At 36.9% G+C, this 14,372-nt stretch overlaps 1 protein-coding gene across 1 annotated transcript in view; it reads right to left on the bottom strand.

Moving 5' to 3' along the window:
* The window catches only part of mad1l1 (mitotic arrest deficient 1 like 1), a 75,349-nt gene that overhangs the window by 59,455 nt on the left and 1,522 nt on the right, over positions 1-14,372 (bottom strand). Inside the window, exons 3-10 of the mRNA XM_051890344.1 lie at positions 14,191-14,331; positions 13,746-13,925; positions 12,929-13,053; positions 12,276-12,357; positions 11,965-12,095; positions 11,749-11,863; positions 10,598-10,659; positions 1,981-2,067 (exon numbers count right to left, since the gene is read on the bottom strand). Coding sequence (XP_051746304.1) covers positions 1,981-2,067; positions 10,598-10,659; positions 11,749-11,863; positions 11,965-12,095; positions 12,276-12,357; positions 12,929-13,053; positions 13,746-13,925; positions 14,191-14,331 — 923 coding nt within the window. The remainder of the gene's footprint in view (positions 1-1,980; positions 2,068-10,597; positions 10,660-11,748; positions 11,864-11,964; positions 12,096-12,275; positions 12,358-12,928; positions 13,054-13,745; positions 13,926-14,190; positions 14,332-14,372) is intronic.

The following is a 14,372-nucleotide window of genomic DNA, read 5'->3' on the forward strand; positions in this document are numbered from 1 at the left end:
CTGATATTGTCATAGTTTCGTTTGACTTGACTGCTGAAGTGACGAGCCGTGCAGCACCGACATGCACCAACACCCATCGACCAATTACCGTCTGACAATTAGAGAGAGGGAGAAACCAGAGATAGACTGAAAGAGCATCAAAGAGATTGGCTAATGGTGGCCAGTGAAACTCAAGAAAAGACCCCATTATTGCCTTTGAAAGATCTGCACAGGATGAAATGAGACCCACATTAGAGACCTTGTCAAATAATGACATTTTTAAGCACAAAAACAGACATGAACCCGCATAGACTGCTGTATGAGAGAGAGAGGATGTGTCAATCTATCGCTTGAGGGACAGATCACATGCTCTGGAGTAGAGCTGTCGCTCACAAGTGAAGGTTCAATAGAGACTGTCCATCTCAATTCTTACTGAAGATGTCAAATTTTACAAACCATGCAGTGACAGCAAGGCTCAACTCTATCAATTATTTAAAGGCACAATATGTAATTTTACGCTAGAGGTCGCTTGTTCAAAGCAAATAAGTAGCTTGATGACGCCTTGATTTTGCGGAATCATGGGAGGTGTTGTATTCACATCCTGCACGGGTCCTGTTTAATAAACCCGCACACACGCAGTTATTAACAACACACCCGACCCGATATCCAACAGAAACACTAATTTTAGCCCATACCCGACCCGACCCGTTTGACAAAAACCGCGACCCGACCCGCACCCGCATTAAATCTCCTACATTAGGTACACAAAAATCATTTTCTCATGTAGCCTAACACAAGCAATGAAACCAACATTAGGCATTCTATGTAGCTGCATTTAATTAAACATTGTATTAAACAACAAAAGTAAAATAATAGAACAAATAATATTTTAGTAGGCCGATTTAACTGTAAGCTTAAAGCTATTTAGCAGATTCACTCTGCATTTAAACACGGTTGTTTCTTCTGAAACTCAGCGGTGTTTACCTGGCTGCTGGTCCTCTTTGTAGCAGCACGAAAAATATTCTAAAACTTCTATTCAAATTGTGAATAGCTTATATTAAATACATACAGCGAGCAAAGCTCACTCCCTTTAATATAATCACTAGCTTTCAATCAGATGCAGCACGACTGGCTACAATGCTCAGCGCTGCAAACTGTGCTGCCTTTAACGGTCTTCAGACAGAGCGTGAACACAAATAAGCACGGGACCATTTGAAAGCAGCTGTCAAATGCACCGAATTGAGTTGGAATAGTCTTGGCTATTGGACCCGCAGTCCGCCCATGCCTACCGCACGTCCGACCCGCACCCGACACGTAAATATTATTCCACCCATTACATAAAATTTGGCGGGTCGCCCATCAGGTACCCGCGGGTACCCGACCCGCATGCACGACTCTGACGTCTACAGCTGGTGGAAAAGAATCTGACTGGACTTGGGCAGAAATCATATTCATGGATGAGCTAATGTATTAAAGATTTATTAACTGAATCATTACTGTAGTACGAAGCAGGGTTTGACTGAAAGCCACTGCAGTGGAACAAGGCCGCTGGAGCGATTGCTAATGAGAGACGAGCGCGACACATGGCTCGAGAGCAGTGGAGCACTACGCCGCAGACGACCGCTTCCGCTTTTTCCGGTCAAGCGTATGTGGGGTAATGCAGTGCTGTTTTATCATACATATATTAGATACGTATATTAGATACATTTGTGATGGATAGGGTACATCTATTAAAGTGTCTTTGGTGTTTTCATGATTTTGTAGAAACATAACATTGTTCAGGTGGTTTTTGGATATTTTAATCCAAAAATCTTTCATATTGTGCTTTTAATCTAAAACTGCTCCAGCTCATGCCTATAATCAGCTAAGAGATAACTTTGGAACTGTAGTGTATAAGTTTCAGACTTGCCTCCTAACAATTTTCTTGAATCAAGAGTAGTGCACTCATGACCCGAAGTCAATGGTCCATATCTTTTAGTGCATGTGAATGTGTGTATTTACCTGCTATTGAGTGTGTAGTTCTGCTGTTTCAGGCTCAGTTCGCGCTGTTGAATCTGTATCACCTCCCTGGATAAATCCTCCGGTTTCCTACAACAACAAAAAATTTGAGAGTGAAATAAGAGATACGGGTATCAAAAAAAACAACAACAACAACAACAAAAACTTACTAGTACAATGAAAGATGAACATGGTACAAAAAGGGCCTAAAATGTCTAATAAAAGCCCATTTTTTATTTTCAGCAAATGCTCACTGAAAGTAGGTGCTTCACCTTCAGAAAATGCTGATCGTTCACCTCAGGAAGTCAAACTATATTACAATATTAAACAAGCCGTTTTATACTTTATAATTATTTTATACAAGGTTTGCAATTCCAGCAACCCTATTTCAAAAATTTGGGCTATGTCTAAAGTTTAAAAGGTTATACCGCTGTTGTATGACTGGTAATTTTAACTACTGACTCTTCACATCCTCATCCTTTGGAAGTGTATACAAAGAGAATTTGCAGCGCAGAAAATCACGTCTTCTCGACATGTACACAACACGAATCAGCTACGAGGGCAGATCAAAGAAGATGTTGTTCGCAAGTAGCCAATGAAGATCATAGGCTGGCATTATGTAAATTTGTTACTTTGTTACGCATGTATGTTATGGAAGTGAAGCTGTATTACACTACATGAAAGGTAATATCTGAAAAAGCATAATAGGGACACTTTAACAGTTTTGTCTAATAAATTATTAGACAGAACTGTAAAAGAAAGTGAACAGTACATGGAAAAATGTATCTTTTAACGATGTCTTTACTACTTTTCTGGACCTTGAATGACGGTAATTACGTTGCTTTCTATGGGGGATAAAAAACCTCTTGGATTTCATCAAAAATATCTTAATTTGTGTTCCGAAGATGAACAAAGTTCTTACGGGTTTGGAACGTCATGAGGGTGAGTACTTAATGACAAAAATTTCATTTTTGGATGAACTAACCCTTTAAAACTGCCTAAGTTTTGTGCAAGGTTAATTTTGTTCAACAATACACATCTAATAGTTGTAACTATCTCTCTTTTTTCTGTCCTAATGGAACACCAATGTTTACCTTATTCATGGAAAGCATTCAATAAGACCATAAACTGTAAACTCTGAAAACCCATTCTCAAACTCATTCTCTAAAAGACTCATTAACAGCCGCTAATGAAACAAAAATTCATTTGTGCATTCACAGTAGAATCTGCTTCCTAATAGAGATAGACATTTCCTGAAGTCTAAAGCTGTATTGTCCAAACTTGGTTTTCGAAAAGCGTTTTCTTTTTTTCAGCTTTTTGCAAAAATACATTGACCTTTCTAACTCATCATACCGCCCATACTCCAAATTTTTTCATACTGTTCAATAGTTTTTTTGATTATGTAAAGTTTTGTTATTTACTTTGTTTCTAGCCGTTTTATTTCATTTGAACTCAATTTGAACTCATTATTTAATTTGAACTCATTAACTTGCATTATTTATATCATAATCTCTAGGCCATGATTAAAAAAAAAAAAAAAAAAAAAAAAGATTTTCAGATTAAATGCAATCTTCATTTAAAAGATTGTATATAAACTCTGCAAATCCCATACTGTTATGCAGAACTCTATTGTTTGTTACTCTCCCAAGCATTCTCACAAAAGCAAGTTGACATAATTAAGCAAATTTGGTTTATAAATGCTACGTTATGCTTGCTGGAAGTACTGGAAGTACTGGTTCATGCTTAAAATGATCATAGAGCATGTTAAATTACATTTGCTGCCTTTGATTTGCATAATTAACAGAGCTGTCAACATCAAACAAAAAGCTCATGAACTTAATCACACCCACAGACAGAAAGGCTTCGAATGCATTTGCTTTTGACAATTTCTTTAAATTTCTATGATGAAAGTGCTATCTTATGGTTGACACCTTTGTTCTGTATTCAAGATGAAAGCAAATTCTGAAGACAATTGGTTCAGCATTCAAACAGCAGGAATATCGCCACAGAGGGAACATAAAGGAAAGGAATCATAAGACAGAGTACGAGTATGAATTCCTCTTTCCCTCATTTTTCAGGAAGTTCTCTCTCGTTTCCTTCACAGCAAGACGAAATGAGTCTACGGTACAAAAAAGGAAAGTCCCAACCGCTGCACTTTTCTTTGCTGAGACAAAACATTGAGAAGATATGACACCGGTTTCTTTTATTTGGAGAATCCCCGCGAGAGTTACATTGCTCACCCAGGTAAAACATGAGCGAGCAGAATGAAACTACTGCATGACACATTTATACTGCTGGTGAATGTGGTGGTTCATAGGCCTGGGGAGCAGAGAGAGCGAAATGAGAAATGTTCAATGATCAATCAGAATCCAAAATCAGATTTCTGCTCCACCAAAGCGAGACGGGCACTTTATGCTCATTCGCCGTGCCATTATTCTCTCAAAGCAACGGAAAAGCATTGAGAAGAGTTTGATTACATACAGTGTTTTACCTAGGCGAATGTGAGCATAATCAGTTGAATCCTGCATTTACCCAAGGCCATATCACACTTCAAAGACAGGAAATGCATACAAACAGGAACAAAGACCTTCGCTGAGAAAAACGGACGTCACAGTGAACAGGGAGGGGAGAAATTATCTGAGGAGAAAGAACCTATTTGGGAATTAAAGGGCACCTATAATGCCCCTTTTACAAGATGTAATATAAGTGTCTGGTGTCCCCAGAATGTGTCTGTGAAGTTTCAGCTCAAAATACCCCACAGATCATTTATTATAGCTTGTCAAATTTGCCACATTGGGTTGTGAGCAAAAACACGCCATTTTTGTGTGTGTCCCTTTAAATGCAAATGAACTGCTGCTCCTGGCCCCCTTTCCAAAAGAGGGTGGAGCTTTAACAGCTTGTGCTTCGGTTGCTCAACAACAACAAAGCTGGAGAATCTCACGCAGCCAAAATGACGGTTGTCAGTAACTGCGTTCAGCCTTGCATTGTTCAAACCGGAGTCGGACACTGATGGAAAGACTCAGGAAGAAGTTACAACTTATAGGATGCAACTGGACATTTCTGAATTGTTAGTGGATAAATTTATGTAGTTGCTGTGGAGTTGATTCAACTCAACTAGCATGTGCCGTCATGTTAATCTTTTGTGCAAATCCATGGTATGGTACAACACTCTACTACAACAACTCTTCCTCTTCTCTAAAGCAGCCCAACATGACCTCACCCCCTTTGTTGCGTATTCTTGGGGGCAGGGTTTATGTAAATTTTAGGGTTAGTGATGTCACTAACCCAGGAAGCTTATTGTAGTCCCTACTAGCTACTTGTTATAGTCATTAAACAGCGAATTCTTTAAAACAAAATCTCCCTTTGCATTGAACATTGAGTATAGTAACTTCACAGATGTTGTTTATGCTCAAACAGCAATATTACACACTAACTAAAGTTTAAAAAGTGAAATCATAATCAAGGACCCCTTTAAGATTTTGACCAGCTCCATGAACGATATTGACTCTACAAAACTGTGACCAATTACGTGCTATTTGTAGCTAATAATCATAACAGGGCAATTTCTGAATGCTCAAAGTGGAAGGTTTATACTCTACCACATTCAAACACATAGACAGTGAAAATAATTAGCAATACACATGCAATGATTTTGTTAGAGATATAAAAATAAACAACATTGTGAATATCGCAATGATTTTTGTATGCCCCTATACGCCCTAAAGTATAAGGGCAAGTAAATGATGAAAGAATTTTTACTTTCTGGTAAATATTGCCATTTATTGTTATATTTATGCATAGAGATGGAAACAAATATTGTTCAAAATACTTGTTCATTTAATGAAAAACATTTATTGAATATTTAACTACATTTTTTGTATGTTTTACAAATATTAAACAGTTTATATAAATATAAAAAATCTAATTGGCTGCCATCTCTGTTTGGTCGAAATGATGGTTCCTCTGATAACCCTAGTTAAAGTCCCCCCGTGGTGAAAATCAACTTTTTAATGTTGTTTATGTGTCTATGTGGTGTTTTTAACATGCTTTAAGACAAATCATGTGCAAATTCATAAGTCATCACCATTGCTGAATATTTTCTCCTTAAAACTGCAGTAAACCAAAGACAGTCTCAAAAACACGGTTTGAAATTGCTGTTGTTCCTTATGTCACAAACTACCTTGTAACCAAACACGTCAACCTGCGGGCGAGCTTTAGCATATCATTAACTATGCTCTAAAGCAGGGGGGTCTCAAGAGAAGCCAGGTTATCCTGGTATATTTTTCTGTTAATATGAAAAATCGGGTACATTTAGCAATATAGCGGGTGAATTACGTATATGACATATATTACAATGTTATGATGAACTATATGTTGTTCAAATATGTAAGTTGTTCAAAGCATTTCTAAGGATATTGATTTTTAGAAGGCAGACTGAGATGGTGAATGGGAACATGGTTTGTGTAACATTAGCAACATTAGCGGTTTGAAAATGTAGTCAAGCAAAAGGCTAATCATATTAATTACCGCTATATGAGAGCGTTACATAAAACACTTTACTATTATGATACATCGACTTGTAGACGACCCTGTATAATTCACTCTTCCACTTCTTCTGAATCAGTTTCTGGTTCAAACATATATGGCTGAATTAAACCAGTATTTCCACTTGCCATTGTGCAGCGTTTACCTCAGTAAGTTGACCGAGTGGATCTCTGAACTTGTGAATGAGTGGAGGTGGGGCTAATTTTCATATTCATAGATCTGCGTATACTAACTGAAGCAAGGATTTAGAGTTACATTCAATCTATTTTAAGGCATGAAGATTTTTTTTTTTTTTTTTCCCCAATGGAAAAAATGTTTAAATATCTCATTTTGGTGATCAAACATGAGTTTTAAGGGATAAAGTGATTGACTACAGGGGAACTTTAAAAAGAACTTTTGGGAAGAAATTTTGCTTAAAGCTCTTTCACTCCAATCCATACAATGTGAGAATAATCACAGTCCTGCTGTTGAAAATTACAGCACTTACACAACATTACAAGCATCTGTTTTAGAGTTTAGATGTGACAGATGAAGAACTGAGCTGTCATAACCGCAGTATATTTAAAAGAACAGTTCACCCAAAAAGGGAAAATTTCTAGTCGGGACATTTAAATGAAACTATAAACGAATAACTTGTAGTTGTCCTAGCTTGGATAGAAGGAAGTGTTTCAGCTATAGGCAAGGCTTCAACTTTAGCCCAATGAGAGAGAAAACATCTAGTTTCAATAAAAACAGTAATAGTGTGAAATAGCATTACCATTTAAAATAACCGTGTTCTATTTTAATAAATTTTAAAATGTTATTTATTCCCATTATGCAAAGCTGAATTTACAGCATCATTACTCCAGTCTTCAGTGTCACATGATCCTTCAGAAATCATTCTAATATGCTGATTTGCTGCACGAGAAACATTTCTTATTATCAATGTTGCTGCTTAATATTTTTGTGGAACCTGTATTTTTTTCAGTATTCAAACATGAAAGGGCGACAAGCTTCACTCCTGTTGTGCACGCTTGGCTTAAGATTTCATACTGTGACAGATTGAGATTGTCATTCAAATGTCATCATTCTGTAACCTATATTAAGCTAGTTTCCAATTCTCTATAAATAAAATATAAATACTGTAGGAATGCATATCAACACTGAAACGTGCTGTTCACATTCTGTACTTTTGTTGTGGTAAAGTGTATACCACAAAAAATGGAAAGTGGAGAAATCCTAAGGTTAGCCAAATGATATAGTATATATTAATAACTCCATTTTCATAGAGTTTGAATTAAGAATAACTTTTTTTATTATTTATAATATGGAGCTAGCCCTCAATTTCAATCATTTGGTCTTACATGGCCATTTTCCACCCTCTCTCTGACCCTATTTCACCAAAAATAACACTTCTGTTATCATTTAGCAAACCTGTATGCCCCCCTTCTATGGAAAAAAAGACAACATTTTAATAATTGAATGTGATCAGCCTGATCACTGTATTATAACATGAAAATAGGCCTGTCACGATAACTACTTTTTGTTGTGCGATATATTGCCCCAGAAATAATTGCGATATGCGATATTATTGTCATTTTAAGACCATTTTATGCCACTGAATATATAATCATAATATAACAGCATAATAATGCAAGTAGGCCTACACACTTTCAAATAACTTAACACTTAAGAATATTTAGATACTGGAATTGAAGCGTCAAAAAAATAATAATGTTGAATAAATAATAAACCTTTGCTAACAAAAATTGCAAAATAACAAGTAGAAAAAAAACACTGGCAAATGCACAAAAAGGCACTTATATGGAGATTTTTCATCTACAGGTTTTTCCCTGACCTTATTTTCTCAGTAAAGGTTGTCAGATGTCCATATGAACAAAGACACCGATTTAGCAGTCAGATATGGCCTGTTGAGGTATCTGTTTTTCTAGAGGCGTGTTTGGAAAAACTTCTTCAGTTTCGCACCGCGTCATGCACGAGATGCTGCGAAAGACGCGAGTGCAACAGTCAAACAAACAAGTTTCCATGGAAAAACGGCGCAGTGTAATGCAAAAACGCGTTCTCTATGAAAACTAACTATAACACTATAACGACTCGAATGGCGCATTTTTCCGCCTGTCGATGTCAGCTCTATGTATGAAGGAGCTGCCTGAGCCCTGCTTTCGCCTCGGAGAGCAGACGAGATGACAGAGGCAGCACGATCGGCAAAATGTCGGTGACATTTATTTTTGTGTAAACATAATGGGCAATATATCGCGTTACCAAAAATGATCGAGGTCATGTCCATATATCGTGCGATAAGTTGATATATCGACTATCGCGACAGGCCTATATGAAAATCTTTATGTCAGGTCTTCTGAATTCATACGATAGCTTTGTGAGAAAAACAAATCAATTTAGTTTGTTATTCTTCCCCTCACTGATAATTCAGTTGAACTTGAAAATCAGATAATGAAAGATGTTTATTTCAGATCAGACCAACTGATTTATAAATAAAAAAAAATAAAATAAAATAAAAATAAATAAATAAATAATTTGTTCATGAACTGATATGATTTTCAGCATGTTTACACCTGGTCACTTCATGTATAGCTTTCTATTCGTGAAAAGACTAGCTATAAATGCCCTCCGAAACACTTTCAAGACTGATTTAAATCTAATCACTCAAACCACTTCAGGAGGTGATTTGAGATGCATTCCGGACGAAACTGGACAAGTGTAAATGCATCTGGTTGTTGAAACCACAGATGTACATTTTACTCCTCCCAAAAAAATAAACGTGGGAGCATGTTATAGGCTACTGGCTCAGGTAGATATAGTGCAGGTTATGACAGTGCTACTGCAAAATGCATTGCGACAGATATGACCCGCCGCAGATGAGCAGCCTACTCAGCAAGCCAACGCACACAGTCACAAATGAAACTGAACATTTGGTGTCGCATCCTGAAGCTCAACACACAATCATCTTCATTAAAAGTAGTGAGTCTAAATGATCTTACCGGTGCTGATGCCGCTCTCTTTCTTATTGCGGTCTTTGATCTTGAATTTAACTGATGATAAATAAAATGAAGCTCGTATCTGTTGCTTTTGTTGATGTGAACTTCATTGAATCTGCATATGGCTCAGGAATTGAAGATCAGATTTAAATTCGTTTTGCGGAGACACATTTATGTGGCTAAGTGTAAATGCAGCAATTAACAAAGCGGATAGCTATCTGATTAAAAACGAATGACGGTGACCAGGTGTAAACAAGCCCAAAATTTGTTCTGTTCCTCACACAAAGCTATCGTATGGTTTTTTGCATCTTTTTTAAAGCTTTTTGAAGCTCTGGTCCATTCATAATGATCGCAGAAAAAAGTGACTAGTACATTATTCAAAATGTCACCTTTTGTGTTCCACAGAAGAAGAAAAATTAATCCGGGTTTGGAACTATTCGTCTGTCCAATTTCTAATCAGCAGATGTTTAGATACTCATAAATAATACAATTAAATATTGGAAAGGGATTAAACAGATAAGATCAGTCACTTGCTCTGATGTCTGATGTTTTAGGACAGTGACTGACTAATAAGAGACTCAATATTTGTCATTGTGAGGTGTACTTCAAGACCACTGTGTGTGTGCTCCACCAAATCCCCATAAGCCATTAAACAGACAATGTTTACATCTTTCCACATGACTGACAAAGCACATCTGCACCTCACACGATCAATAGAACACATGCATATGCAAACACACAAACTACTTCACACATCAGCCACTGTTTCAGCATATACAACAAGCTGACCTTGAAAAGAGAGCATGTAGAATTTACAACCAATAACACTGACTGACCTAATACAAGTTAATAGACCTACACAGGTGCAGACAGGAAGAGAGAAACAGCCTGTTTCTTAAGATCTGAGCGCCCTCTGGTGGCTTTGTAATCACCACATCACCCAAAACAATTGCTTTAGGTTTCATAAAATTCAAATAGTGCTTACTACAATAACTATACCCTCAAATATGTCAGCTATCTATCAGGCCTTTAATGCAATATTTCCACAAAAATCTAAAAAAACATTAGAATATACCCACCTAATATTAAGTCCTGTAGCCTGGCCAATGTTTTCCCAAGTCTGCAGCTCACGCTCCAGTTTCTAGAAGATAAAAATCAGATCCAGACACAATGATGGATTAAAATCACCATACATTAAAATCCAAAACAAACACTACTAAAACGTACAAATACATTACATTTTTAATAACACAACAGCTCATACTTTCTTTAAATTCTGAAATTAAGAAGGGGCAAGAAATCATACTCGTCCTAAAATAGACTTGTTTGTTTTATGAAAATGTATATTCTTATTTTTTCCTTTTGATTTTGGGGTGAAATATCATGCACAATATAATTTAAAATTAGAAAGTCAATCATGCATAGTAGAGCTGCACGAATAATTGTTAAAAGATCACAATCTCGATTCAAACATCCACACGCACTTAATCCTAAATGACAACGATTCACCTGTGTCTCTTAAACCTTTGACAAAATCACTCCAGAAAATTCAAATCTGCGTTAGCGCTGCCGCTGACCCAGAGAAAGCAGCTATCATGTATAGGTGTGAAACATCTTCACAGACAGTTTTTTCAACCACAAAGTATCATTATTTCTGTGTTACAAATGTTGAAATTATCACTGGGATAAAAGTTTATAGTTTGGATATAAACACTGATGTCCACAGCAGCAATCAAAATAGACTATCACTCTACCTTTTGAAAGTAACGATAACAAATAATTGTTTCAATTAAATTAATGTATTTGTCATTGAATCATTCAAGCGATTTATTCAAAAATGCGGATGAAACAAGTGAAGTCATTAAATCATTCATTCAAACCAATTTTTTTTTTTAAATAATTCAAATTAAACACTTTTTTGAAAAGACTGTAGCAATTAACATTTTGTCAGACCATCTAGTAAATTACATGTTATTTTGTCTAGTTGTCTGTTCAGAATTTATTTGAAACAAAATTTATCCAGAATCATGCAGCTCTATTGCATAGCATCTGCAGAGCAAAAATTGGCAATTAAGAAATAATTTTGTAGAACTTATACTAAATTCTTCTTCATTCAAGAGTGATTTTAGGCCACAATCACCCCTAAAACTGCAGATACAATACACAATATTTTCAGAGGAGAATTATACTTAATGCTCAATGACATACTGTACTCTGCATGTGTGTTTACCTCTTTCTCCAACTCCACTTTGAGTTTCTCCTCCATTACTCTTTCCATTCTCTCCAACTTCCTCCTCAACCCCTCAGTCTCTTCTTTCAGAAGACTACTGTTCTCCTTTGTCTCTCTGGAAAGGAAATTGAGAGATGATTGAAATTATGATAGTTATAAATAATGATTTAGGTATGCATCATCACAGAAAAAGTTTGATGATGACAATGTTGACACCTTAAGAAAGAGTTTTCCTCCCGCAGACGTTTCATTTCCCGCTCCAGTTCAGGCAGCCTGGTCACTTCAGATTTCATGTTCTTCACAATCACAGCGTCTTGCTCCTGAAGAGCCAAACGCCTCTCCAACTCCTGCAGATGGACAGCACCAATAAGAAGGAACGGGTTACAAATAAAAGGCAATTTCACGATGCAAAATACAAGTGTGATTTTTTTTTTTTTACTACTGACTTGGTACCAAAGTAGCTACTTCTGACATCTCTTAGTGCTCCAAACTTCATAGAAATTGAAACTTTAGACAAACAGAATTACCTTCATCTTGAGTTCACTCTCTGTGCTGGTGGAATGAGATGACTGGAGATTTTGGTACCTCTGACTGATGTCCTGGAACTTCCTATTAGCATCAGATGCAAAAACAACATAGTACATTTGTTTATGTATTTAAGAGAGAACGTAAGTGAAAACAGTAGGGGCTTTTGCATTGGGTAGTTATAGGAACTAGCCACCAGGGCGGACCCCCGAGAACTAAACTTTCCCATAGGGCCATTTTCCTGGTTGCATTCACACTGCCAGTAGGAACTCTGAAGTGATGTAAGCCGGCCGACACTGATGTCACTTAAGCACAGCATTCAACATCATGTTGTTTTCCACGTTCATGGAGTAAGTATATGTACCTTTGTGTTTATACGTTTCTTTAAAAATGGCAGGTGCTGTGTTTCATGACATGCGCTCGGCCAAACAACGTACACTTACGTCACTGGTAGTTCCTGTTGTGCTGGGTTAGACCCTACTCTGGAGTACGAGCTAATTTGGTCCCCTCAAAAGGCATTCCTATATCTAAAATTATTTTTCCTGCTGAGCGAACATATGAACGGCTGCTTCTGCCAGTAGTTATTGGAACTATGAAAACTTTCCTCCGGTACGAAATCTCCTAGTGTGTATTTGTGTTGTATGCGAGTTCATACTTGCGCTGCACATCCAGTTGTTCCTGCAGGGCCTGGATCTCCAGATTTTGGGTGGAGAATTTGGATTCCTGAATCTGGATCTGTTGACTGAGCCTTCGTGTTTCGTCTTTCAACTCACTGATCATCTACAATAAACAAAATACTTTAAACACCTCATGTAATCCAAACTGCATTAACAAAAGTATAAAAAGTTGGTTTAAACAAAATCAGATTTGTGAAAACCAATTGTCATTACACAGTTTTATTTTTTGTATGCACACTACGATTCTAAATGGATTTTTTAAAGAAATTAATACTTTTATTCAGCAAAGACGCTTTAAATTGATCAAAAGTGACAGTACAGACATTCTTTTACAAAAGACTTCTATTTCAGTTCTATTCTTTCTGAAAAATATGTACTATGGTTTCCACAAAAATATTAAGCAGCACAGCTGTTTTCAGCATTTTTGAGAACCAAAACAGAATATTAAAATGATTTCTGAAGGATCATGTGCCACTGGAATCTAAAGGAATGGCTGCTGAAATCTGCTGCATGAAATGATAATGTTATTCTGTATTGTCCCCATCAAATAATAAAAGTAACTATGTAACTCTTACTACATATTCACAGAGGCGCATGCCAATTTTGTTGTCCAATAAAATGATCACAAGAATTGGAACCGACTAGCACTTGCAAGTAACAAACCGGCTACTGAAAAACAATTTCAACCTTTGATATTTCACTCTAGTCTCATGTTCCAATAATAATGCAATAATTCATTATTCATTATCATGCAATCAATTTTATGGGAGCATTTTTGTTCTCTCTAAAAGATACCTGGTCCGCCTCTGCAAGTTTGCTGTCCTTTTCATTTGCTTTCTTGTGGAGTTCCTCAAGGTCACGCTTTAAAGCCTTGTTGTTTTCCATTTGTTCATTAAGAGCTTGATTTGCTTTCCCTTCTCTTTCTTCCAGACGTCTGATCTTCATCAGTAACTCTCTGTTACGGTCAATTTCCCTCTGTAAATGTAATCGGACAGACGCATACACACACAAACACAGGTCAAATTAGGTTTTTCCACAGCAGACACTGGCCAATCTAGCCTTGAATGCACCAAATCACGTCCTAATGGGTTTTTGTCTGCAGTGTATTTTAAACCTTGTTTTTAGGCTGCATTTTTTTTCATATTGCTGGAATATATTTAGAATAAGGCCTGAGAGGACAGTAAAAGAAAATCCTCCAATCGAACGCATGATTTTCAGCACTATCTCATCAATCACTCACCTGTAAGTCTCTGGAGCTGCTGTTTGCCTCTTTCTCCAGCTCTATACGGGCCCGTTTGTGACTGAGCTCCATCTGTTGTTTCTCTTGAGTGAGCTGCAGCAGGCTGGTGTGGGAACGAACACGCTCAGCAGCTTCCTCCAACTACCGTGCACAACAACAAATTCAGTAATCTGCTCTACACA

This window comes from Ctenopharyngodon idella, chromosome 1, assembly GCF_019924925.1.
Source record: "Ctenopharyngodon idella isolate HZGC_01 chromosome 1, HZGC01, whole genome shotgun sequence".
NCBI classification, from domain to species: Eukaryota; Metazoa; Chordata; class Actinopteri; order Cypriniformes; family Xenocyprididae; genus Ctenopharyngodon; species Ctenopharyngodon idella.